The sequence below is a fragment of the Phalacrocorax carbo genome, chromosome 4, assembly GCF_963921805.1.
Source record: "Phalacrocorax carbo chromosome 4, bPhaCar2.1, whole genome shotgun sequence".
NCBI classification, from domain to species: domain Eukaryota; kingdom Metazoa; phylum Chordata; class Aves; order Suliformes; family Phalacrocoracidae; genus Phalacrocorax; species Phalacrocorax carbo.
In genome coordinates this window covers 77216540-77243966 of record NC_087516.1, presented here as the reverse complement: position 1 = coordinate 77243966, position 27427 = coordinate 77216540, and the positions used below count along the sequence as shown (strand labels likewise).

Genomic DNA, 27427 nt, shown 5'->3' with positions numbered 1-27427 from the left:
AGGAATTATTATTTCAAGGTTGATAACGAGCCTGCCTTTTCTGCAGGCCTTTTTCAAGGACGTGGTACCTTGCAGTTGCTTGCTTACTTTTTTCTTTGTTGTATACTTCCTCTTTGCATGCTTGTGCTGCAGACTTGTGCTTACGAAAGAACAAAGAAACTTTGGAAACCAAATGAGGCCAAGAAAAGGGAAGGAGGGGGAGCAAGAAACACCATAAGATTCAAATCTTGTTTAATCTTCAGTCTAGCACCCATTTGTCTGCATCTCAGAAATCGCCAGTGGAATTGGCAGGGGTGGGAACGTTTCTGTCAACATGAGAGGCCAAGGGACTGAATAACTTTCTGAGAACGAATGAGGGAGTAACGTTTGTGTCTGTGTTGTAACCTCTATGGTCAGAAAGGATTTTGCTCCACAGAACACTTAGTCCCCAATGCTTCCCACACACTGAATTAAACCAGAAAATGTAACCTGCATCAGAAAATTCTTCTTGAGACCCTGGCCTTTGTTTTTTTTTTTTTAAAGAGGGAGAGGAGGTGACAAATTATCAGAAATCTGGTTTTCATGCAATTAATAAATAAAACACAGGGAGTTTTTTTTTTTCCTTTTTTTGGTTGAATCAGTGATGGATTATCTGTTTCCCAGTAGAATTTGGTAAAGTTACTTTGGTCTTAGATAATTGTGGGGGATTGGCTTAGAAACAAAGTGGGTTCTACACCCAAGGGAAGAAATGTGTATGAACTAATATTTTAGAAGCACGTTTAAGACTTTGAAATATGCTGACAAGTTTCAGAAAGTTAGATGAGAGTGACTTCCTGCGGGATGCTTTGTGTTCTTACTTTCAAATTTATCTTTGTTATATCATTTTGTTATATCAAAGTTAGCACAGGATCTGTTTAACATGTCAGTAGTAGTACTTCAGAATAGATACTTGTATTGCATGCATCTAGAATATTGGTACTTTGAGAACGACCGAGAGCCCCTTCTTTTCCTGCAAAGCACGTGGTCATAATTTGCTCATTTAAGGTATCCATTTTTCATAAACTAGAAGTATATATGTTTCTTCAGCTCTAGGTTGTAGCTATACTGCTTATTTTAGGGAGAGCTAAGATTTTAATTTCATTACATTGCCTGTATGTTTTTAATTCGTTTTCCATACGGACGTAACAATTTTATTTCCTAGGAAAATTATTTTGGAGAAGATGACATGTACACTGATTTTGAAGAAGTTATTTCAAGCCCTGTTTTGTCACTGTCAACATCTTCAAGCTCTGGATGGACAGCCGTTGGAGTGGAAAATGACAAAAAAGAAAATGAAAGTTCCCTCAAGCCGGTTCACCCGCTTACTTTACGCCCATGGGATATCACCGTGCTTGTGAATTTGTACAAAGTACATGGGCGATTGCCAGTGGTAAGTACTTTAGAATCTTAAAATATTTTGCTTCGTGTAATTTTTCTTTTTCTAGTTTCATAATCTGGAGCTAAATTTGAACACCCTGCAACATGAAGTTAAAGCGGTGCTTACCAAAGTGTGTGCGTACTCTCTGTTAAAATTGTGGCTGTCTAAACCAATTTGAGAGATGATTTATTTCGCTTATCTGGGAGGCAAAACTGGGTAATTTTTATATGATTTTTATTCAACGGGCTTGATTTGTGTGATAATATTTTTGATTGACCATTATGATTTTGCTGCTAATTAGCAGAACTGTCTTCTAATGGTGCATTCTGCTCTGTGCAGCTGCATTGTGAGGGATCCCCGGGAACTCAAACAAGAATCGAGATAAAAAATTGGGTTCACCCAAATGGGTTTGAATTGCTGTTTATGTAATTGTCAAAAGGTTTTTGGAGTTGCACAGGCTTCTTTTTGAGTATCCACTTGGAGGAAAATTAGCACACTTCCTGCTCACACGTTTGCTTCTAATCTTACAATTGCAATCATGTTATGTGTTTTCAGTTTCTGAAACAGGTGTGTTTAATTTTTATTTCAGCATTGCAGTCCAGATGGTCCCGAGTGCCCTACAGCTTTCTTGGAAAGGTTGTGTTTTGAGATGAAGAAAGGATTTAGAGAAACAATGCTTCAACTTGTACTGTCTCCAGTGAATTTGTTTCTGAATGACAACTATCAGGTAGTAAGCTGTTTTTCACATGTCTGCGTGTGTGTATTTGTATTGTGGAAATTGCGGTGATCATCATAAAGAAGAAGCCCTCTGTGAGAGTGTAGAATCTAAACGTCTTGTTTTTTGGTTGCAACCCCGCAATTGTCTTTAGCAGCACTCTGAAGAAAGCGATGGCGTGAAGTCACAGGAATTGCAGATGCATAATCTATATGGGATTAATAGAGCCGTCTTTTGAGAGAGCTGCAGAAATTGGATGTACTGACAGCATGGTGGCAGGCAAAATTCTGTTTTCCTCATAGCTTTTGTCTGGAGCTAAGTATCTGGATTGTTGATGAATGAAGTTGTCAGAAGGTGCAGCTGAAGCTGATGACAATGACAGCTTGAACACAAAAACCTTGATGTAATAAAAAATTGTCCCCTATGAATTTCCAGTTATTTTATCCAAATCTGCTGGAAGAGTTTTGTATATTTGTTTTTTTATGGGTGTTTCTTTTGTTTATCCTATGAGGAATCCAAGCATTTGAATAGCTGCTTATTTAAGAAACAATCTATTTTGTGCATTGAATGAGACCCTTAAGTGTTGTTCGAACCTGTAACTTAATTATTGTATTGCAATTCATATATACAAGGAAGCTGAAATGAGGTTGCAGGAAAAACCTTTTTTTTAAATTATTTTTTTAAAAAATGATGTAGTTTCACAGCCCTGAGACTTATTGCATGACTTCTTTTCAGTATTCACACTGTTTAGACTTAGTAGTGCTGCGGTTACATGTTTTGCCTCAGGTTTTCTGTGTTCTTTTTAGTTGGATTTATTTTAATTCAGAAACATTAACTTGGACACATAAGACTTCTGCCTGGGAAATTCTGTTGATTGAAATGACTAACGTGCAGGGTGGCATGTTTGTAAAAATAATGTGAAGAAAGTTTTGATCAGTTACGTGTGTTACTATTACCTAGTGTTTGACTTTGTATTAATTCTTGCCGTTTAGTGTTGGAAATATAAATATTTTGGGTTTTTAAAAAAATTGACCCATTATTTGCCTTATGTATCTCAAAAGTGCTCTTTGATACTTCCCAGCTCAACCTTAAAGTGAGAAGTTAGTAGTACTAATGTATATAGGACAGGAGTTGTCCCTCTGCCTAGCTGGACAAGTATCATTGCATCATGTTTCCCATTTATATTGTTTTGAAATAGCTTCTGACTCGAGACATGGGTCACCAGTGATATCAAAAGAGTAGGGCATGTTTCTTCTTCTTTAAGCAACTCCAACAGGTTTGCTGACAGTGGAAAACAAACCAGGCAAGATAACAGGTTGAAAAAATGGAATGAAAGAGATGATTTGCTGTTGACTTACTGTCCATAATCCACAGCCTACCTCCATGCAGTCACAAGCTTCTCGTGTCTGCCTGTGCTGTTTTTATCTTTTCAGTTTCTTTTCTGGCTGGTGGAGTAATATTCTTTTGAAAAGTATTACATCAGAATTTTCATATCTGCAAACGAGTAGCTTTGCTTTAGGTGGCAAGAAATACTTTGGTGAAAAGTGCAACTTAGAGGGCAGCCTCAGATGTTTGTTGTTTGGTTTTTTTACATTTATTTTTAATTTTTTTTATAATACTTCAGCTCTCCAATAGTAGCAATCCTTTGCAAGTCATGTTTTTTAACCTCATCATTTCAATTGTTAAACATGCTCTTCCATTCTTTGTTTATATTTTATTGCACTAATATTTATCAGATGGTGTCTAGATGTCACCCGTGTGGAGTTTACTGGGGAAGATTGTTGGCGACAGTTGCTAGAAATTAAAACAAACTTAGGTTAGGGAAACTTCCCTCTCCCTCTGTAAGATTTGCATATATGTTGTTGGGTGGGTAATGCTGAGAGGTCTTGGGACTGTCTAGCTATACAAAGGTCAGCAGGATTTAAGAGGTGAAGACGAATGTGTACGAAGTGTTTCCGGCAACACGGTTTTTGCACTTTCTATTGATGTGTTCTTTGCAAATCTTAGCTTTAACTTCCTTGTCCTTAACAGCGACCTGCAGTGGATGAAGTCCTTCGAGAGGGTCACATCAGCCTGTCGGGTCTGCAGTTGCGCGCCCATGCAATGTTTTCAGCAGAAGGTCTGCCTCTTGGAAGTGATACTTTAGAATATGCGTGGCTGATAGATGTACAGGCTGGAAGCCTTACAGCCAAAGTTACGGCACCACAGGTACCATCTAGAAACTATTTGCTATGAAGTATTGCTTTTCTTCTTTCTTGTACCACTGGCATAGTACAGATTTTTGGGAGGCACATGATCTCAACTGAATTTGGATGCATCTGTGCCTTAGCTAACCTTAATTTTATAGTTTGAAAATTTAGCCATTTCTATAAATGGATAGGAGATGTCAAATGAGCTGAATCTGATACTCCTGTTAAATCTAGGTGTAGCAGGGTGGCTAGTGTTATATAAGAATTTGAAGGGATGATAGTAACAGAGCACGAACAAATCGGTAGTGAGTACTGTTGTCACTAGATGTAAACACTTGTATGTTACATATATGTGTGTTAGTGTACTTCAATACTGAAAGAAAAGCAGCCACAGTATTTACATGCGCTTTAAGTGGTTTAATTGCAGAGTAAATAATACCGCTCTGTAAACAGAGTGGTGTTTTGGGTTGCCTTCAGCCATAAACTAGGTAATGAAGAGGAGCAAGGAAAATCCATTCAGAAGGTTTAAGTGTGAGATGACTTAGTTGTCTGTGACTTCCTCTGAGGTTACTTTTCTTTTATGATGCTGACTTCTGGAGATGCAGGTTTGTTACCCCTGCTGGTTAACCCTCTGGGAAGGACAAATGAAGTATCCAGTCGCGATTACAGTTTGCAAGGCAGTTTGATACCCCTCAGGTATAAGGTTCTTGGAGATACACATGTGAAGAGATGCTGCCAGCCATAAGGAGATTGAGTTGAGCATCTGGCAGGAATTTAGCTTGCAGATAAAGTTCTGGCTTTCAATAGCTATGCACAAAGTCACATTTTAAAGTAGGAGACAAATGAGATAATTTGTGGGAGTGTGTAGTATGGGCAGGCCTCAGCAGGAGAGTAGCTGGTAGCTCAGGCGTTCTGCGCTCACCGCATAAATTCTGATGCTTGGTCCCACCGGAACATAGTTTGCTTTCATAACATTGGGTTTTCTTAGGTCAGCTTTAGCACTAACTCCCTTTAGTTTTGTCATTTATTGTGTTACTTTTTTTTTTTCCCAGATATAATAATGGCTCTGCATATACAATAGCAAGATCACTTTGATTTATTTCTGGTGTGGGCTGCCAGATCTTTAAAAAAGGTTGCTTTGTTAGTGTATTCTGAGAAGTGAGAAAAGAACAGAAATTCTGTTTAGTAGTGACTGGTTTATTTGTTGATTTTTTGGAAAATTTTTGAAGACATTTCTACATCCTTCCCCTAAAAATTGGCATTATTTTCTAGGATTAAACACGTATTTCATTACGAGACTTCTGCAGCAAATAAAATCAAAGTAAGGCATACGAGCAATTTCAGTAAATGGAAAGAATTGACTGCAGATACATTTTCATGCTACATATACAGACTTTTGTGTCAGTGTCTCCGAAAATGCTACCACTGATTTCGATAAGCTATACTATTTACTCCACTGCTCTATGTTTCAAAATTAAACGTAATTGATTCAAAGTACTCTAAGGTTAGAGAACATTTCTAAATGCTTGATGCAGCTTCAGGATTTTCTTCCCCTACAAAGCCATCCTCAGTTGTAGGCTTCATAAAGGATTTTTATTTTATTTTTTTGTTGTCAGCACTGCTGTGGAGCAGAATTTGTGTTTGCTCTATCAGGGTCATTGGCTTTTTTTCTCCCGTAGTGTGCTGTATTGCAAGAATTTTTGAAGGGACGACACTAAAGGGAGGAGGAGAGATTTTGTGCAGGACAGTCATAGCTGTATTAAATTCCAGTTAAATTACTGCTGATTTTAAGTGCCCTTTCCTTTGACTAGCCAAAGAAAACTCATTTCCCGCTCATAATAGAGACAGTCATGAATCATTTCCTTTATGAATGAGCTAACTATATAAAAGATATAAATCAACAATAGGCTAATTACTAGGTCCAGTGAGATTCAGCAGTGTTCTGTTTAGCCAGTTTCCTCCTATGCTTTCTAAATGTAACTTTGTTACTTATATACAAGGAAGTCTGACATTTAAATTATGAATGGTAATAGAGTGTTCTGAGGTATTTTTTGAGGTAAAATAGGAGGGGCTTTGTTTTTACAGTGAAGTCAGTTGATCATAATAACAAAAGCTGTTGCCTTATATTAAGAAATAATTTAGAAAATTATTTAACATCACGGTGTTATCCATGAAAAGCTACAGGGACTTGCATGTTGTGGCACACACAAAAATAAAAGTCGGTCTTGAGCAACAGGAAATAGACTATGTGTAAGCAAGATAATGCAGCCAGAACGTTATGGTAGGGTCCTTGGTTTGTTTTTACTCCTGCTCACTTCCCCACCTTTGTGATGTTCTTTCAGTACTCTGTCAAATACCAGAAGTTTGCGTACTTACTATTAGACAAGGTGGTGTTATTTGCTTACAGCTCGGGTCTCTTCTGGAATGGGGGCAGACCTTTGTATTTCATGTGGTGTGCCGGGAGTTTGAACTGGAGAGGCCAAAATCTGTAGTAATATGCCAGCATGGAATTGATCGTCGGTTTTGTGACTCTAAGGTAAACTTTCATCTGTCTTAATTGCTTACTGTATTTGCACAGGTTCTTTGGAACAGTCTAGAAGTCCAGCCTTAAATTTATCAAGACACATGGAGTATATAGTCAGATTGGATCTCCCTTTGATAAATTACAATTAAGTTTTAGAAAGAAAAGCAATTCTCTCTGGATCTTCCTGTGGGTATGCTCGATGCTTTTGTGCTCTGTGAAATATTTTGAGAAATGGTATCCACAGAAGTCATGCCTAGTTTCTTACCTCTACTGTGGCATTGAGAGATAAAGGTGCATACTCCAGTGTTCCTTAAGAGACAAAGGTCATACTTCCCCTCATGCTCCTGGCACATTTCCATGGTAGTTTTTCATTGCATATCCTCTGTTGAAGAAACAGTGACCTTTTTTTTTTAATTTTTTAAAACATGGGACTCTTACTTAACCATCATGTCACTGTGGATTCTGCTTTTGGTACTTGTCCCGTGGAATCGGTTTGCATGGTCACTTGAAGACTGAAGGAAGTTTGCCATATATTAAGTATGAATGAAACCCGAATTTCTTCTCTCGACATCCTCCTTTGTTTTGTTCCAGTTTTTGTGATGTTTGCTGGTAGAAGCCAGGAGAGCCAACTGAGTCCCCTGATGTTGCTGGACAGAAGAATTAAATGTTCACTAATGAAAATGAACCTCAGCGCAGAAACACCACATGTCATACTCATGTTGATAGTGTAGAATAGCTCACTTTTTATTGCTCTAGTTTTAAGTCTCTGTTAAACAGAACATAAATGAAAGGATAACCACAAACTAAACTAAACCAAACCTCCTAATATACATTTATATCTCTTTCTTTCCTTCAGATGAACTGTGTCCCAGGGCCATGCCCAACATCTGATGACTTAAAGTACACTATGACACGCTTAGCCATGGATGGAGCAGATCTGTATGTGGTAGAACATGGCTGTGCCACCAATATAAAGGTAGAAATATTTCTCTTAACAGCAATTAAAATACTTGTTTATCAATGGAGTTCTTTGCGTTTTGGGATAGAATGGCTTCCAGAATTTATTGCTTGCTTACATGTGATGGACTAAGCAGAATTTCTGAAACTTTGCGTGATAAAAGGTTGGCTTGGACCGGGCCAGGAGTAGATTGGTTTGGCTTCTGCTTAGTAATTCTGTTAATGATCTTGGAAAATGGTAAGGAGGAGCAGATGTCTGCCAAAATAAGAGTGGAATCTGCAGGATTGGTGTAAAACATTTAAGGAAACACTGGGCAATATAAATCTCGGTGTCTGTGCGTGAGAGCTAATAAGAACTTGTGCTGTAAGTTAGTAATGCAGCAACTGGAAATGATTGATATGGATTGAGTACAAGTCAGTGCTTGATAACTCATGGTCATCTTATGTGATACAGCTGTTTGAATTAAGATGTATCTTTGGCAGAGATGGGAGAAGTGTTAGTGCCACTGCCTGACTGAATCTAGAATACTGCATCGTGTATCCTCTGTTCAAAAAAGCATGTGCAGAGAGGAGCTGGTATTCTCTCCATTACCCTATCATACAAGAGAAAACTGGAATAGTTTATTCAGTGTAGCAAAATACAGGTTAAGAGACAATTGAGTTATGGTAACAACAGAAAAGGAGAAAAGTGCTATGCTGGTGTAAGTGACTAGCACTTGTGCTATCCATTAATAAATTTGGTTTTAAAAGGTAGACTTAACATGTAAGGTTTTTGGGACAGCTTCACATTACGAGCAAAAATCTAACTGAAGGAAAGTGGTAGCTGTTTTAGACATATTTTTTTAAATGACATGGTATCTAGTCATTTGAATGGCTTGCTACCTTGTGGCAGTAAAAAAAATTGCATTTGTCTTCAAATTCTTTTGAGTCCAAAATTAAAAAGCACCATCACAAATATTAACTGTGTTTGCAGGCATAAATATGAATGGCAGTATTTTCAAAGGCAGCTTAATAACCTGAACCACTTGAGAAAATTGTATCCCAAATGTGTTTCATTCGAATTAAAAAAAAAAAAAAGATTTCCAGTGCTCCTTTATAGTCTGACAGAAGAGAAGTAATAATTTAGTATAAACCCTGTGGACAGCTCTTCTGTGGCTGGTTTCTTTTTTAGCTTTCCTTCTTTTCCCTGTGAGAAGTTTGAAAACTGGATCTGAAATTTCAGGTACTTCGTGGTGACTTTTTGGAGAGGACTCAAGCTGTGCAGGAAATTTGATCCAATGTCTTCAGATTATTTGAAATTTGAAGACTAAGCATGTGTGGCAGGGCTATGTCATCTTTTATTAGGGTTCACCACTGTCGGGGAGGATTGATACTGTACGGGCAGGCGGGTTAGTTGTACAATGACCAGTTTCCCTGGCTAAGTGTGGGGGTAAAGCAAGAACTTCTGGTTCCTCTTTGGAGAGGGTTGGCTCCTGCCGGTATTGTGCTTTTCATAGAAGGGCAGCCTCCTGTTTGGTTCAACGAAACTACTAGAGTTATGCCAGTACCAGAAGTGGAGAGTGATCGTATCACGATTCATATGGGCCTCAGTTAAGGTTTAGGATCTGGAATTTCTAGAGTTTTACAGTGTTTAACATGGTTGTATCACTGAGGTATTTATTAATTGTAGAGTAAATACAGCTTTGTATTCAAAGTATATAATCGATATTTTAGTCTAAGGACACAGAATGACCCATATGTCAGATCATATATCAGATTTTGACATTTCAGATTTCTCGGTGTTTAGATGACAGTGAAGAATTTAATGATGATTTAATTTTTTTAAAGGTTCATTACATCACCTGTCCTTAGTTGAGCTTTCTTGTTTGATCCCTTTACAAAAGGAGACTCCTAAGTAGAGTTTTTCTTTTTGTTATTTAAAAACTGGCTGAAACTAATTTCTAAGCTTGTCTTCTGTTGTGTGTGTGTGCACATGCTTGCATAAGAACCTGGTTCTTGGTCTTTTTTTTGAGAGAATAGTTTACTGACATCTTTCTGCTGCGTAGCAGGTGGTGTGTAAACTGGTTTAAGCTACCCTTCCTGTGTTTTGCTCATGACTAATCAGAGTTCATGTTATAAATCATGTTTTCAGATGGGTGCCATACGTATTGCAAACTGCAACCTCCACAACCAGTCTGTTGGAGAAGGTGTAAGTGCAGCTATTCAAGACTTGCAACTGAGACAATATGTTGAGCAGGTGAACAATTGCAGAACTGGTCTTCAGCCAATACTAAGGAGGGCATATTGGCTGGAAGCTGGCTCTGTCAACTTGGGGCTCATCACTGCTGACATCGCTTTAGCTGCAGATCATCCTTCTAAGCATGAAGTACAGAGACATTTCTTAGAAGCGCACGATAACCGGACTAAGAGGTAAGACATACGATTGAAGGAGATTCATTTACATTTTTGGGGGGTGTGAGTTAATACATTCATCTAAAAATGGAACTTTGTTTTTTGCTTTTGTGGATTTTTTTTTCTTACATAGATTACAATTCCTTGTAGTTTCTTTAAAAGTATCCTGAATGCTTATGTATGAGGTTGGTGATTTGAATGTGCTTGGGCTGTACAAAAATTGTATGATTTTTGGCAAAACCTAAGTCTCCCCTCTGCTTTGCCTTATCCTCCAACATGAAGATCAGGGAGAGGAGGGAATCGAATTTGTCCTTTGTTCTCAGGCTGGACTGAAAACAGGCCTTAGAGTCCTGAGGAAGCTGATGAGCAGCTGTGAATAAGATGCCTAGTGTAACTGATTTGTGTGTCTCCCCAAAGGACAATTGCCTCTGGCATAAGCAACGTACACCAGCGTGGAGCGTGTTTGCAGTGCCTGCCTCTGTGCTGAGAGAAGGGGTTGCTTCTGTTAGCATGTATTGTGGCAGGTGAACATAATCTGTGCCTGAGCACTTCATATACATTTGTGATTTGCTCCTTTCTGGAGCTAATCCTTCATTTTATGTCTTACATCTGTGTTTCAGATACAAATCTTTCTTTCTCATTTCATGGTGGTGAAATAGGAGCTCACATATGAGATAGGGATATCTTTTAATCTTGTTGTCACTGAATTTAAATGCACTGAGGCTGATGTGGTCATGCTTTTGTTCTGTTTTCTGTTTTTCTGCCTTTGTATAGATTGTGGTTTTTGTGGCCTGATGATAATTTGAGGAATAAGAGAAGCAAGAACAAGTGTGGCTGTCTTGGTGGTTGTCGATTCTTCGGTGGCACGTTGACAGGACTAGATTTTTTCAAACTTGAGGAACTGACACCTTCAAGCAGCTCTGCTTTCTCAAGTACAAGTGCAGAATCTGATATGTTTTATGGGCAGTCTTTACTGCAGCCAGGAGAATGGATAATTACTAAGGAGATTCCTAAGATTTTAGATGGTGAGAATGCATTGTACTGTAATTTTACTCTATTTTGCCCAAAAGTAGAATCGCTTAACTGTACATTAGTATTTATAGTCTTTTCAATTCTGATTAATGAATAGTACTTGTTGGTTTTGTAGTAGCATGGGCCCTTCTGAGAGCAGACAGGAGCTTGACAGTAGTGAGCAAACTTTCATATGCTGAATTCGTATATTAACATGCAACTCCTTTCTGAGTAAAAAGAAGTTTTTTGACTTGTGTCTGTTCTACTTATATAGAAAGCTGTCTACTAAGACAATTTAATGTTTTGCTGCTATGACTTTATTAATTTTTGTTAGTACATGCTAGTATGTGTATGCATTTCAAAACTAGGGCTTTTATTTGTAATGATTTTTATTTCAGTGGGCAGGGAAGAAACCATTGTAGCTGTGTTATGAGATGTTAGATTTTTCTGTTTCTGATCCTAGGTAAAGCAAATGGTGTAAAACGAAAAGATTGGGATTGCAGATCTATGGGTGTGGAAATAGAAAGAAAAGCACAACATCTAAGCCTACAAGTGCCATTGCGCTCCCATAGCTCCTCATCGTCTTCCGAGGAAACGAGCAGTTCTAGTGCTGCGCTCCCCTTGCTTGCGGGTGAGAAGGACAGCCCATCGTCAGCTACTGAGGATCACTTGGGACAGAAGGAGTTCTTGTCTGGTGCAAAAAGGGAAGATGGTCATGGAAGGTTAGTACTCTCTATCCAGGTAGAAGTATAAGTCAACCCTTGAATACATTATGACAGTAAAAAACCCTGATATTTAGCAATTTATAAAGTGTTGGTTATTTCCTAATGGTACTCCTGAAATGCATTTCCATAGTTTCAGTGCAAATTTGGATCCCTAGTATGGGATGATTACCTGATCTGGGTAGAAAATCCAGCATGTAAGACAAGAGCACTTGCTGTTAATGTTCGGTTTTGCATCCTCTGTATGTAGACAACTGGATTAACAAGTGGCAGAATTTAGGATGTGATCAGCATCATGAAAATAATTGCTTTGCTAATAGCAAGTAAGGGAATCACTGAAGTGTTTGACAGGTCCTATAATGTGAAAAGAGAAGCATTAGTAATAAAATAAGCAAATGAACCTTTAATTTTTATTTCCAGTGTTGCAGCTGAGGGTGCAGAGGGCAGCCCTGCATCCCCTGGCAACCAGGAAAGGCCTGTTGGTCAGTCTCCCATGAGGTCTCCACTGAAACGGCAAGCGTCCATGTGCTCCACCCGGCTCGGGAGCACTAAGAGCCTAACGGCAGCCTTCTATGGAGACAAGCAGCCTGTTCCGGTTGGTGTGCAGTTCAGCAGTGATGTGTCTCGCAGTGATGAGAATGTCTTGGACTCCCCAAAGCAGAGGAGGAGCTTTGGTTCTTTTCCGTATACTCCATCTGCAGATTCAAACTCATTTCACCAGTATCGCTCAATGGATTCCAGTATGTCAATGGCTGACAGCGAAGCTTATTTTTCTGCAGCAGAAGAGTTTGAGCCAATAAGTAGCGACGAAGGTCCAGGAACCTATCCAGGGAGGAAGAAGAGAAAAAAGCAAGCTCAGAAAACTGAATATAGTAGAGGGTCTATTTATCACAGTGTGGAAGGGCCCTTAACAAGCACAGTCCATGGGGAAATTAGTCAAGATGTTAAAACGTTGCCAATTAAGACTCATCCTTCACAGGCTTCATTTGTTTCAGCTCTGGGAGGAGAAGATGAGCATGTTGAGAACATGTATGTCGCGGAATCTGAGAAGACTGTGGAAAGTGAGCAAATAACTTCCCAGCAGCCTGTAATGGCATGTTACCAAAACTATCTTACGCAGTTCCAGGTGATCAACTGGTCAGTAAAGCATCCAACTAACAAAAGAACTTCAAAATCCTCTTTACATCGCCCTTTAGACCTTGACACGCCAACGAGTGAAGAAAGTTCATCATCTTTTGAGCAACTTTCTGTCCCAACTTTTAAGGTATGGAGGATGGAGGAAGAAGGAGTAGAGAAAGGAGTAAGAATCCCAAAGGAGTTAAAATTGCTTAATACACCTGTAGTGTAAATAAAGCTATGAGAAACTTGAAGCTTCTTTGCTTTCAGTTAAAGAATATTTTGGATTTCTGACTTCAGATAATGGGCTGTGTGGCTGGGAGGCTGTGGAAAAGAAAAAATTAAGTTAGAATTCTGTGGATGTGTGTTCTGAATTGTCATTATTGCACTTAAAAATGCTGCCTGTTGAATGACAGGCAGCTGAAAGATATTTATGTGAGTTTTGTTTAAAATATAAATTTCACAGAACTTCAGTAGCAGTATATTTAATACTGATAAAGAATAATCTAGGCTGTAAATGCTTTACTTAAAGTTGAAACTCACAGATTTAGCAAATTATTTTTATAAATGGGCTTTTTTTTTTAACTCCTCATTATGTATGTGATGTGAGCATACGTGCTTAAGGAAGGCGGTGAAATGAAATACACAAAAAATAATGGAAATGACTCGATAGAAAATAGGCATCTAAGTTCTGGAGTTTAATTTCTTATCACTTTGCAGCAAAAACTTTGTGCAAGCCATTCGTAGATTCGTATTTGGAGTCTTTTAAAGTAATTAGTCTATTTAGCTACGTAAAAACTTTGTAATCTAACCTCTAAAGTCATTAAAAAAACAACTAGGAGGTTCTGCGTACTATATTGGAGAATCTGCATATGAGGGATTCCTGTAAGAAAAACTGTAAGGAGAATCCTTATTTGAAGATTCCTTGGGTATTTTTTTCATATGTAGAAGGAAGGTAATAAATTTCTTTGCACTTTTATCTTAGATTGTTAAACAGGGTCTCACAGCTAATTCATTACTGGACAGAGGCATGCAGCTTACAGGATCAACATCTAAGTAAGTTGAATACTGCATAATATAATTAGCATATTTTTTAAGAGTAGGATTTTGCTGATGTTAAATATTTTGGCTTTTGCTAGCCCTTCCAAAATTTGATTTGTAGCAGTACTTTTCAGTGCGGTTCTACTTTAGAACAGAGTATCCTATTATAAAATGTTTGGTGTTGGAAAGCATTAAATAATTTCACTCATATGTTTTCACGATTATGAACTGCAACTTAATTTAGAATAATTTGCAGGTGCTTATGGTGAGTGTCCATTGCATTGCCAAAAGCTGAACTTGAATCTAGGGAAGGGCCTTGCCCTGGGGTTGTATCTGTGCGCTTTCTAAGCTATGCAGTAGAAGAAACCTGCCATTATATGCGTTTTGTGACAAATTAACATGATACCAGGACACTTTTGTATTTCTTTTACAAACCTAGATTATTAATGTGTATTTGACTTGTTTAGTACACCTTATACTCCTTTGGAAAAGAAGTCTGCAGAAAATACAGATGATGAAACGATAACAGAAGAATGGACATTGGATCACCCTGTCTTCCAGACACGGACAACAGCAATAGTAGAAGTAAAAGGAACTGTAGATGTAGTTCTGACTCCTCTTGTAGCAGAAGCACTGGATAGGTAATTAATTCTACTTTTATTACTGCAATGTTAATTGATTATGCTAAAAATTGTCTAAAATTAAAGCTGTTTTGTTCAGCAAAGGTTTAGGTAAAAGGATTGAATAATGTGACTGATGGAACAGTAGTGGGCCCTTGTGCCCAGTGAACGTAATTCTGCATTTCCCATGAAGAAGCTAGAAGAATGTTATACTTCTATGCGTAAGAACGTTATGTTATGATCTGGGGAGTGCCCTTTATGTCTGTCAGTACTTAATTTTTCTCTCTATAGTGTTAATTAAATATTACTGGTGGTGTGTCATGTGAAACTAGAAGTTTAAATGGTCTGCTGTGGGCTTGTTGCCTCTCACAGGTATATAGAAGCGATGGTGCACTGTGCTAGCTCCCGACACCCAGCAGCAATCGTCGATGATCTGCATTGCAAAGTTCTTCGAGATGCTGTTCAGAACAGCAAAACAAGCTTCTCAGAAAATGTAAGAAAGGGAACAAGAAAAATGGACAAAGATTTGAGAGAGTATTGTTTTCTGTATTTTACATAGAAGAAGTTTTAATTGAATTCAGTGTTTTGAGATACAGGAGCTAAATGCTTTATTAATTTGGAATACATACTTATTTTTATCTTGTGCTTAATGTGTGTGTGTTTTTATAATCAAGTGTTGCATACTGTCTTTTAGTGACCAGAAATCTCTCTTATAGGATTGAAGTGAAGTTTTTCTCTTTTGGACAGTCTAGTCAGTAGCTACTGTAATTTGCATGAGATCATACATTCTGTTCTTAGAAATTACTATAGCAATATTTTTGTGTATTATATTCATATCAGCAATATATCATTTACTATTTTACAGTGATTAGGGAGATAGCCTCTGTGAAGTAGAGGAAAGTTCAAACTAAGCTGTGAAAGTGCATGTGCCTTCTTTTCAGTTCATCTGATAGCCTAAAAAAAATTAGCTTGAATAGAATTGTATGGTAGTTCCAGAGAATTAGAAGGGTTTTTTTTGTCCAAGTTAATGATCATATCTATATTGTATAATTTCTTAGACTACACAGGCTAGTGGACACTAATTATTTACTTCATAATAAGTTGTTCTATGTACGTTATATATGTAGAACTCAAACTTTCAGCTGAAATCTGGTCATTTGAAGTTTGTTGCAGAATGGCATTGCTACCCTGATGGGTCTAAACCTACTGTATCTGTAAGTGCTACAGCCCTTGTTCTAGAAATCAGGGTATTGTGCTTTAAATGAAGTCAGAATCTCTTGCTGCTTCAGTGCTAATAAACTATCCTGTTACTCTTTAGTTTAGCCGCTCTGAGTTTCAGCGAGAATAAATTATTTTTTTCCTCCCCTCCAAGTTATCTTCAAAGCAGGATATTAGAGGAACAAAAATAGACACTACCACTACAGGAACAACAAACCAGGGACCAGCACAGACCAATCTCTCACTCAAGCAAGATAATGTGACGATTAAAGGTCTTCAGGCCAATGTTACTGTACCAAAGGTAACAACTTTTTGTTTAGTACACATGCGCCTCACAAGTTAACCTTATCTTTCATCCCTATTAGTTCCCCAAAAGCTTAAGTGAAGCTATGTATTTGTGCTAGGTAACTAACATTTTGAACAGGATGACTGTTTTGGAGCCGCTCAATTTTATTATGGTAGCTGTGCCGGTTAAGTAACAGCCACTATAGGCATAACTGACTGCCATGTCTTTAAATTATGTTTTTACATAATCTAGGTGTTATGGTTTTATCTCCACCCCCCACCCCTCTCCTTACTGAGAAGTATAAGACAAGGTTGTATTAGAAATTAGTGATGTGTACTTAATGTAACATTTTTTTTCTAAATTTCTTTACTTTTTGGGGGGGATTTTACATGTAGGTGAACCTGTGTTTACTACAAGCATCTGTTGATGAATCCCCAGGGGTTTCTTCTGGCAAAACAGTGACTCATGTTTCATTAGTAGCTTTGTGTTTTGATAGAATTGCCACGCAAGTTCGTATGAATAGGTAAGAATAATACATATCACTATTTGTACCTCTTTCTTGTTAAGTTAGTCAGAAGACTTACAGTGATGCCAATTTTTTTGCAGTTCTGAAGAGTATTTGAAAAAGTCACGACTGAGTTTAGCAATTAAATGCATCTTCTGTGTTTTATAAATTTATTTCTAATATCTAATTAGAACTGCAGTTTCTTTAAGAAACGGAGGAATAATTTTGGCACATCAGTTTTAAGTCATTCTTGCTCTTATGTCATGCAGGATAATATTAAGTTTTTCAGAATTTTTCTACCAAAGCATATGTATTGTCTATCTTACAAAGAATTGTTTTTAACACTGCTATGTCAATGACACTTAAAATTTGAAACAGGAAATAATCAAATGAAATATGTCTATCTGAGGTATGCTCAATTGTTTTTTCTCCCTTATATTCAAAGGGGTATAGTTGAGGAGACTTCAAACAATGCAGAAACTGGGAGGAATTCTGTTACGTTTGAGCGTTACATCCAAACCAGTAAAATGCAGCCTCAGTCTTCTGGCTCACTCAGATCCAATGCAGGAGCAGAAAAAGGGAAAGAAATTGCTGCTAAATTGAACATCCATCGCGTTCATGGACAACTTAGAGGCCTTGATACAACAGGTAAACCTTTTAGGATTTTTTTAAATTGTGGAAATGTCAGTTTTCATAGAAGCAAATGGTTATGGTTGGCCTTGTAGTTTGGTTGTGTTTGTCTTTTTTTTTTTAATCAACACACATAAAAAGACACTTGAACCTGGAGATTTTGCAGATTCTCTAGAAGAATTTTAGGATAGTTCCTCAAATTATTTCCTGTTATTCTGCTGAAGTGCTAGACTTAAATGTGGGCTGAGTGAAAACTATCAAGATGAACTTCTAAGCAGTTTGTGTGGCAAGTGGCTTGCATTGTAAATATTGACAAGCACTGGTAAAATTTCAGGCCTGGGCTCCCTTCCTCCCACCTGATCTCTTTTCAGCTACTGTTTTTTGTCACCTGATGCGGGGAATTGAATTACGCTGATTTGGTTTCTTACTACTTTCTAACCATTTCAAGATAGCTATAATTGCCTGTTGTACTGGCAATTTCAGCATGACAAGCTGTAGATTTTTAACTATAGCAACTCTAAAAGTGAAAATAAGATCTGCCCAGTTATCTTCCTTCTTGTTTGTATGAAGGAAATTCCTTCAAGAGGCTATGAATTAGATTCAGCTGCTGTAACTCCTGGTCCTGGAAGAACTAATCTGGAGAAGATGACCAAAAGTAGAGGCAGTTTTTGTTAAAACTGATTCAATTTTGACGGAATCTATACCAGTTAGTGCCGTGTTTTACTCTGTCCCGTAATGAACAGGAATCTTTAGGACAAGAGCAAGTGCTCTGTGAAACAAGTCTGATTAAAAAACACACAATAAACAATAAAGATAGACCCACCCACCCCACCCCCAACCCACTGCTGTGCAAAGATGAGTGAGCAAAGGAAGCTGGAGGAAAACAAAAGCAGTAAGAGAACACTGAACTCCATTTTTACTTAGTTATGGGTATAATCTTAGCAGTAGTGTCCTATGTGAGGTATGTTGCAGACATTCAAGATGGCCAAGTGATTTTTGAATTCTAACCAAGCAAACTCATCATCTTCTATTTAAAACGTTTGAGAGATGTCTTTCTAGGGATCTTAGCATTTCATGTGTACTTCAAAAGCGATTGCACTTCTGAGCTGGGGGTGGAGAGTGAGGATTGGAAGGGATATAAATTGACTCTAGCTCATTTCCTCAGATATTTGACATTTAGCTCTGTGTGTCAGTTAATAGGCAATAGGCATAAAATTGTTTAACATGTTCGTTCAGAAATGTCGCCAGAAGAAAGGATTTATATATAAGCTACATCCTAACATCAAAGAAATCAAGGTGGCATAGTTACCCTCCTGGGTCTTAGACAGCGAAGATCATAATGAATTAAAAACTGCCTGAGTCTGTGTTTTCTTAGGAATCAGTGAGGCTTAGCGCTTTACATCCTCCCTACACAGACACAGACATGCTTCCAACCAAGAAGCAGTCTTTGAATTAAAATTAGAACTTTATTTTTAAATATCCTTCAAGTATGCTATAGTTAATACCAAATGCATTTCTACTAAGACGTATTCTCCAAAAGCACTGTCAGTAACGCTGCAATTTTTAGTTTAACGCTATTAAACCTTAGGTACTTACTAGGAATGGGCTTTTTTGTAAAATAATTTCTGGCCAATTGCCAGTTCTGGATAAAACTCTGAAGAGTTTGTTTGTACACATGTCTTTGGAACCATGACTCTACAAAAAGATGAAAAAGGCAGATGTGTTAGGATTGGGAATGCCTCCAAGCTTTAACTTTGTGTTTCTCAGTCCATATTTTTTCCAAACTTAAAAATTATGCTGCCCATATTAACATACCAGGAGGAAGGCTTTTAGACTTCATAAACTATCCTTCTTTTTTTTCTTGCTTGTACTTTAATTTTGTTTTTTTTTTTTCTTTATTTCTCCCCCCTGCCCCAATTTGAGGAATGTTAAAGGGGCAACACTCCCAGAAGACTGTAAACTTCAGAGAGCTATTTGAAGACGTAAGGTTTGGGTTTTTTTTTTTTTTCATTTTGTAACGAAGTGGTGAATATGTTTGTTTTTACAGATATTGGAACTTGTGCAATAACAGCTATTCCTTTTGGGAAATCAAAAGTTCTTTTTACTTTGGAAGAGTTGGATGAGTTTGCTTTTGTGGATGAAACAGATCAACAAGCTGTTCCAGATGTAACACGAATTGGTCCTAGTCAAGAGAAGTGGGGTTGGATAATGTTTGAGTGTGGAATTGAAAATTTGACTATAAAGGGTAAGGCTTATGTAGGCTTTATATTATTTTGCTTTATGAAACTGCTAAAAATTGTGTTGTTAGGTCTTCCAGTTTAGCAATTGTGTGATTAGAAATTGCGGAATATGGGTGATTTTAGATAGTACACGTCTATCGTAAATAAATGATATCACAGAGTAGATTATACAGTAAAGGAACTTTTAGTAATCAATACCATTTATAGCAGTGTATGAAATAATTCTATATAAACCAGTTTCGGCAGTTTATGAACTTAAAGTGAAGGTAGAAATTGATGCTTTCACTGATCACTTAAATGACCGTGCAATCGTACAGTTTTCGGCCAGAGTTTTTTTGCTTTTGGTGGGGGGTGGGGTGGGGTGGAAGCTAACTTGAAAAAGGGAAAAACCAGTGTATATATATTTTCTGTCATCCAAGTCATTCTTTTCAGGGAATAGTGTTTAAAAACAGTCTTCATGTAAGTACTTTTCATCTACTTGGAACAAACTATCAGAAGCTCTACACTAGCTGTTAAATTGTTGTATAAAAATTGTAGTGATAAATTGATGTGTAAAATGGTAATGCACCTTGTTTAACCAAAATCATATGTATTTCTCATCTTAATTGCTTGTCTTTTCAATGGGACATAACGTACAGAGCTTATGCAGAGCAAATATTTACAGTCTCGGTGGGTGTTTTATAGGAGGAAGGCAATCTGGAGCGGTATTGTATAATACATTTGGAGTCATGGGTAAATCAAGAGATACAGAGAGAGGTGGACTGCTTGCATCAAATAACTCTTCAGATTCTCCAACTGGTAGCGGTTATAATACTGATGTGTCTGACGATAACCTTCCTTGTGATAGAATAAGTCCCTCCTCAGATATTAATGGAAATTCAGTTTCAGATGAGCAGGTATGTACATACTATGTAGAAATGATTGGTCTCGGGTTGATTTTTTTCTTTTTTTAAAATGGTTAATGTTCATAATAAGAAATTGATGATTTAACAGATGTCGTGCCAGCTGAATTCATACTGTCTGCTTGCACACTAAACTTCCAGCTTTCTGCAGGAGCCTCTGGTATTGTCTTGGCAGAGTTGGTGGACAGCGTTAGTTTGTTTTTCTTTGCCTAAATGCATATGAAACTGTTCCTTATGAACAGTGTACATTATGGTATGTTACTGCCTTTCAGTGCAATCATTTTGGAAAACAATCTCACTTTTGACTGATGTGTTTCCTTTTTTAAGGATGAAGGGGTTGAATCTGATGATCTGAAAAAAGATATACCCTTGATGCCTCCTCCCCCTGACTCTTGCAGCATGAAGCTAACGATCAAAGAAATTTGGTTTAGTTTTGCAGCCCCTACCAATGTGCGCTCTCCAGCCCATATATTTTCAAGGTATAATTTTACCTGATTTAAGAGAAAGAAAATGACAGTTCTGCTTTGTTAAACTGCAGTTGTCGCGGGTAGATTCTGAATGTAAATTCAATAATTTTTGAAGCTTCTCTGGAAGTGAAAATGGATTTTACATATATCACGTTAACTCTTGCTTTGGGTTTTTATTGTCATTTATGTGGAAGCTTTGCTAGAAAATTTTTAGTTAGATAAAATTAAAAGAAGAAAAGAAAGGTAAAAACACCCCCAACAACCAACAGAAAACTTCCAGTGATACTGAAATGTGTGAAGGAGAAAGGCAGGGATGGGTATTTGTTTTGGGTAGGAGAGATGCTAGAGAAGAGAACCACTCAGTGCTGTTGCTATTCAACCTGATGCTTAACTCAAAATCTTGTTGCCATCGCAATATAAAGTTCCAAATAAATCTTTCTAAGATAGTTTTTTATATTGCATTTGTACAACAAGCCAAATATTCTTATCTGTCAGTAGTTTAAGCTCAGCATCTAGCTACAAGTTAGAAAATACTCTGTTGTTTTCCCAATATTCTTGCCTCAGCCCTTCAGCAAAAGTCCTTCATGACGTATCGTGTAACAGTTAATATGGGATTCAGTCAGTGATGAAAATTTCAAACTGGATTATTTCAGTAGGCGATACAAATGGGAAGAGGAGGGAGTAGCAGTAGCAGGAGCAGATGGAATCATGAGTGTGTGAGCGTGTAAAACTTAACCTGCCTTAGGTATTTTTTGCCAGTTTTGATTTTCTGGGCAATAAGTCTGTGTTTGTTACTTTGTGACCTTGTTCTGTCATATTGCACCTATTTGAATGTCATTCATAACAACATTAGAAAATCTTGCAAATTGCTGCTGCGGAACGTGAATACTTAATTCTTTTTGTTTTTCTCAATAGGCAGCTGAACCTCCTGAGTACTGCAACACCTGCAGTTGGTGCTTGGCTTGTTCCCATTGATCAAGTGAAATCATCATTAAATAAATTAGAAACTGAAGGAACCCTGCGAATCTGTGCTGTGATGGGTTGCATTATGACAGAAGCTTTAGAGGTAAATGACCTTTATAAAATCAATAGGCATGTCAGAACAGAGCAGTGTAATATGTAACATATATTTCTTTGGGATTCTGGGTATTTTCACCGACGAACTTAGAGCACCTCATATGAGCCTTTACTTCCAGAACTGGTCACAAGAACTCACTACCCGTGGTTTTTGTACAGAACCTAATTTCAGTGGAAAAAAAATTCAGCTGTTACTAGTGAGGAAGTCTTGTGCTTCTTACAGGAGTGCATCTCCAGGTAAAATAACTGGAGCTTCTGCCTTTGGAAAGGGAAGAGTAAGAAATATGGCTGTAGCATCTGATATATCTTATGAAATATCAAAGTGTGATGAATTATGAAATATTCAGGGTATCTTTTGGGAGAAAATGTGAATTTCTGTGCTCCTGCAGTGTATCTAATCATTGTGTTTACTGGGCCCGCTTGTTAGAGGAAGGGAGGACAAGCATCGTGAGGGTGAAACATTCTAGCAAATAATGCAAAATAAACAAATTTTTTGTTGAAAACTAGGATTGGTAGAGCTTTTGTGACAAATGGGGTGTTACTGTGATTTGCTACGGAGCTTTCATGTGTGCGGCAGTTTTCTGCTGTTTGTTAACCTAGCACCATCTAGTGGGAAGATTTTGGGGTGATACCCATTGTTGAGATCCTGTCTTACACTGTAAGATTGACAAGCTTAGTGTCAAGCTAGTTTTCTGCCATACTCAAAAATCATTCTTTGCATCAGTCTCTTATTGCTACCTGCCTTCCTATATCTTTTCTTACCCTTTTTCTAGCATTATCCAAATTAGGAAAGTGCCTGGTTTTTTCATTAACTAGGAATAAACAGGGGTTTTTTAAATCTGGGCTAGCTGTGAATATATATTTGTTAGTCCAGAGGTAGCTTTACGAAGTCTGCTATTTGAATCCAGCCTTCTGATTTCTTACATCATATAAATAAATAAGCATCAAGTATGATTTTTCACGTACCAGTAATTAAAATAAGGTTGGTATCCATGTGGCAAATGTTTGTTGCAGAAGTTCCAGATGGGGTTAGAAGTTTGTGATATCCCAGATGAAATCTTGCAGTTCATGCATGTATTCTGTTTGCAAGTATGAACACATATGTGAAAAGTTGTTACATCTTTATCTAGAATAAAAGCGTGCATTTTCCTCTGAGAAGCAAATACAACAGGCTTACCAAAGTGGCTCGTTTCTTGCAAGAAAACCCTTCTTGTTTACTGTGTAATATATTGCACCATTACCTTCATCAAGCGAATTACTCCATTATTGAGGATGCCACCATGGTGAGTTACCCTGTAAAAACTGAAATAACTCCATGTGTTAATTTCAATTGTACCAATTCTAATGTCTTAAATTAGGTAACAGTTATGGGAAAGTTGACAAACGCGTAAATCTTTAAATTGATAAACAGATACTGCTTCTCTCATTTCATTTTCTTTCAGATCTGCTGTTTTTGTTGTGTATATGTAAAATTTTTATTGAGCTGTTTTATTAGTAAATACATGAGAACTCAGAAACCAAATAGGCACGTCTTTAAAATTGTTAATGGCCTTTTTTCTTAAAGATAACAACAAAGTAGTAAAAATTGGCATCTGTAGTTTTAAAATCAAATAAATCTCAATTATTAAGGCAAGTGTGTGGACTGATTAGCTTATTCCAGATTTTCTCCTCCAGAACTAGTTTTCATGTCTTCTAGAAATACTTGGATAATGCAGACAGCTTAAGAAAAGAGAAACCTTAAGGCTGAAGAATCTAATCTTTTTCTTGGTGGCTTTAGAATGTAAATGTCTGGATTATAGTGGTAAATAATGGTTTGAACAAACAAATTAGGCATAAGGAGGAGTGTTTGTTCCTGATTTTGTGTCATTTTCATAATCTAATTCCATGGCTGTCAGATTTAAACATCACATTTTTCAACATATTCAGCTGAGAGCCCAGTGATCAGAAATAGCACAATTTGTGACAGAAATAGCACTGTTTGATTTGTGGTCAAAATAAGCAGCTTTTTTTTTTCTTGATCACAATTCAATGATGTAATCAAAACAATCCCTGGGGTTTTTTTTGCCTCAAATTAATGTTTGTAAAACACTGCCTACCAACAATGGAAGAAACCTCACCTTTAATTTCAGTTCTGTTTCTACAGTCAGGCTAGTGCTGTTGTGATATTTAGTCCATAGTTGAGAGCCTTATAATTACTTAAGTATTTTTAGTTTCATGTTTAATAAAGCTGTTGCCTGTTGGTTTTCTTTGGCCCCATGGGCTACATCCTCAGGTCGTGTGAATCAATGTATTGACTGAGTTCAGTGAAGCTGTAATTCTTATCTGTTAGCCCTATGGCTATTTATATCTGAATGGATGCTGCGTGGTGCCAGCATGTTTCTGTCATAAGTCTCTTGAGTATGAAGATTTAAGGGAGGTGTGACTGGTTTTTCCCCATTTACTTTAAAATGCTGTGATAAGCATTTTTAATTTTTGTTTTTCTTTTTTTCAAGAGCGATGGTCTTCCTGCCTTAGTAACCTTAAAGAAAGGTCTAGTTGCCCTAGCAAGGCAGTGGATGAAGTTCATTGTGGTGACCCCAGCTTTTAAAGGAGTCAGCTTACACAGACCAGCTCAGCCAGTGAAATTGCAGGCAAATGCCTGCCACGAGCATGAGGATGGACTCGGATTAGACAACGGAGGGGGTCTTCAGAGTGACACAAGTGCTGATGGAGCAGAGTTTGAATTTGATGCAGGTATTTTGGTGTTCTTCTGTCTCCATAGATGATCATAGGGACAAGTAGCTCCTCTCAGATCATTTGTATCTTCTTTAGTTTTAATGCTTGAATACATTATATTCTTTTTTAGAATTGTTGCGGTTTAACCCTAGCCAGCAGCTAAGCAGCACACAGCCACTCGTTCGCTCCCCGCAGCCGGTGGGATGGGGGAGAGAATTGGAAGAGTAAAAGAGACAAAACTTGTGGGTTAAGATAAGAACAGTTCAATAATTGAAATAAAATAAAGTAAAATAGTAGCCGTAGTAATAATAATAATATACAAGGCAAGTGATGCATGATACAATTGCTCACCACCCACCAACCGATGCTCAGCCTGTCCCCGCCTTCCCTCTTCTGCCCCCAGCTTTATATACTGAGCATGGTGTCCTATGGTACGGGATATCCCTTTGGCCAGTTGGCGTCAGCTGTCCTGGCCGTGTTGCCTCGCCTCCCAGCTTCTCCTGCACCTGGCCGAGCATGGGAGGCTGGAAAAATCCTTGGCTAGTGTAAGCACTGCTTAGCAACAACTAAAACATCAGCATGTTATCAACGTTATTCTCATACTAAATATAGTGCTGTGCTTTCACAGCACTATACCAGCTACTAGGAGGAAAAAGAATTTTATCCCAGCTGAAATCAGGACAATCATCAAGTTGCTTTTTTAGAATCATCTTCATTTTGAAGCAGCTGCTGACAATTGTAATTATAGTATTACCATAATCCTTACTTGTTTGGGGAAAAACAAAGCAGGAGACTTCTCTTTCTTCACATGCTTTGTCTTGTTATTTATTGCACAAAATACATCAACTTAATTATTTGCTAGCTTGCAATTAGGATTTTGTTGTGCAGCTTCTGACTTTAGTTAAAAACTGTAACGTGCAATTCTGTACATTCTTCCAGGTATCGCTTCAAACCCACCTTCTTATTTGTCCTTTGTAAAGATGTATTTTCATAAAAAATATTTTTTCTCATTTTTACTACTTCATATATGGTAGATTTCTGTTGCCAGCTTACACATTGCCAATTTAACATAAGCTACTGATTTAGCTTTGTATTTGATATAGAGCTGACTTAAGAACCACTGAAAAGAAGGGCATAAATAAATACATGTTGTTGGAGCACTCTGTTTTGCTGTCTTGAGTTGACTTAGGTTTTTTGTGTTTGTAGCATCTCTATACAATGTTACTGCTTTCAGAAAGACAGCATTTGTTTTTCTTTTCTCAAGTAAGAATTATGTAACATTGAGGTAAAAAAATTAATAAAAAATCAGGAGGAGAATCTGCTTTTGATGAAAAGCCAGGCAGCTTAAAGACAGCAAAAACAAAGATGTTTGTGCATAAAACTTGTATGTAATGTACAGTATGATGGAAATTTTTGCCCCCTTCTCTGAAATACCTACTTTGGTAGAGCAGAAACAGACTATTAGAACCAGTGAAGTACTTAAATTTTTTTTCACCTGTCCATAGTCTTCTGTTTTTCACCAAGAATTTTGACAATGACAATATGGCCGTCTTGTGTAGATTTACTTATAGATGGAACTCACACAAATATAAAAATGATCAGCCATACCAGAGTGAGCAAAAATCAGTGATATTTGGCACCTTCCTTTTGATCTGTAGCACAGAGCAACATTTTTTGTCCTTCTAATATCATACAAGATTTGTACTAAGATTTTGTATTAAACAAAATCCAGTACGTCTGAGGTTTTCTTATTTGTCTTAAAATTCCCTTGAATTCCCATGACAGCTGTGTGTAGGTGTGTGTCAGAATTTGGAAGTCCATGACTGCTTGTAAATAAAGGTACCTAATAATAGCTAACCTTGTTTCCCCATATCTATACAAATGAGAAAAATTCTTTGCTTGGTTCCAGCTACCGTCAGTGAGCATACAATGCTCCTAGAAGGAACAGCTCATCGCCCTCCACCTGCTGGTGGCTCTTCTGGGCCTGTAACTGGTGCTGAGATCATGAGGAAATTATCCAAGACTCACACTCACAGTGATTCTGTTCTGAAGATAAAGGTAAGTTTTTAACACTCTGCACGAGTAGAAACTGGTTTGTAGCTGACCTGTTTTGAAGCAGTTCTGTAGATTGCAGATGAATAAATGCTTGTCTAAAACATAAATATAACTACCCAGAACTGTAACACGTGGAAGGTATGCTCCTCACCTTATAAAAGTGATGCTTGATCAGTTGGTCTGTATTCTACACCTGTTTGGTTTTTTTTTCTTGCCAATTAACTTCAGAGCCACATTTAAAAACGATATGTATGTGCATCATTTAAGGGTGTACATTAACTTTTCTGGCTTTTAATGTATTTATGGAAGCAGAAATGAGGATTTAACTGTCATCATACAAAATATAAGATTGGCAAAGCTCTTCAATAACTTGTATTAAAATTAGTGGGGTTTTTTTATTTCACAAGTTGTACAGAAAACTGCAAGATTTTATTTTTATTGCTACTTCCCGAGCAGAGTCTGTGAATGTTTGTGGGGTTTTGGGAGTTGTTTTGGTTTTGTGTGTTTGTTTTAGGTTTTTGGTGGTTTTTTTTTGGTGTTGGGGGGTTGGTTTTGGTTTGGGTTTTTTTTGTCATTTGTTGTCTTCTCTATGTATGTTAGGCAACTTGGTTGCTTGTAGTGATTACTTTTCAGCTGTGGTTTTTCACAGA

General features: G+C 37.5%; 1 protein-coding gene across 10 annotated transcripts in view; it reads left to right on the top strand.

Moving 5' to 3' along the window:
• The window catches only part of BLTP1 (bridge-like lipid transfer protein family member 1), a 123708-nt gene that overhangs the window by 38942 nt on the left and 57339 nt on the right, over window positions 1-27427 (top strand). For all 10 annotated transcript variants that reach the window (XM_064450506.1, XM_064450507.1, XM_064450514.1 and 7 more), the window contains exons 20-41: window positions 1181-1408; window positions 1986-2123; window positions 4143-4319; window positions 6708-6836; window positions 7681-7800; window positions 9913-10190; window positions 10947-11197; window positions 11647-11905; window positions 12326-13169; window positions 14007-14077; window positions 14530-14703; window positions 15055-15175; window positions 16055-16201; window positions 16582-16709; window positions 17137-17339; window positions 19369-19566; window positions 20246-20457; window positions 20791-20942; window positions 21846-21996; window positions 23138-23290; window positions 24500-24740; window positions 26632-26780. In XM_064450506.1, coding sequence (XP_064306576.1) covers window positions 1181-1408; window positions 1986-2123; window positions 4143-4319; window positions 6708-6836; window positions 7681-7800; window positions 9913-10190; window positions 10947-11197; window positions 11647-11905; window positions 12326-13169; window positions 14007-14077; window positions 14530-14703; window positions 15055-15175; window positions 16055-16201; window positions 16582-16709; window positions 17137-17339; window positions 19369-19566; window positions 20246-20457; window positions 20791-20942; window positions 21846-21996; window positions 23138-23290; window positions 24500-24740; window positions 26632-26780 — 4524 coding nt within the window. The remainder of the gene's footprint in view (window positions 1-1180; window positions 1409-1985; window positions 2124-4142; window positions 4320-6707; window positions 6837-7680; window positions 7801-9912; window positions 10191-10946; window positions 11198-11646; window positions 11906-12325; window positions 13170-14006; window positions 14078-14529; window positions 14704-15054; window positions 15176-16054; window positions 16202-16581; window positions 16710-17136; window positions 17340-19368; window positions 19567-20245; window positions 20458-20790; window positions 20943-21845; window positions 21997-23137; window positions 23291-24499; window positions 24741-26631; window positions 26781-27427) is intronic.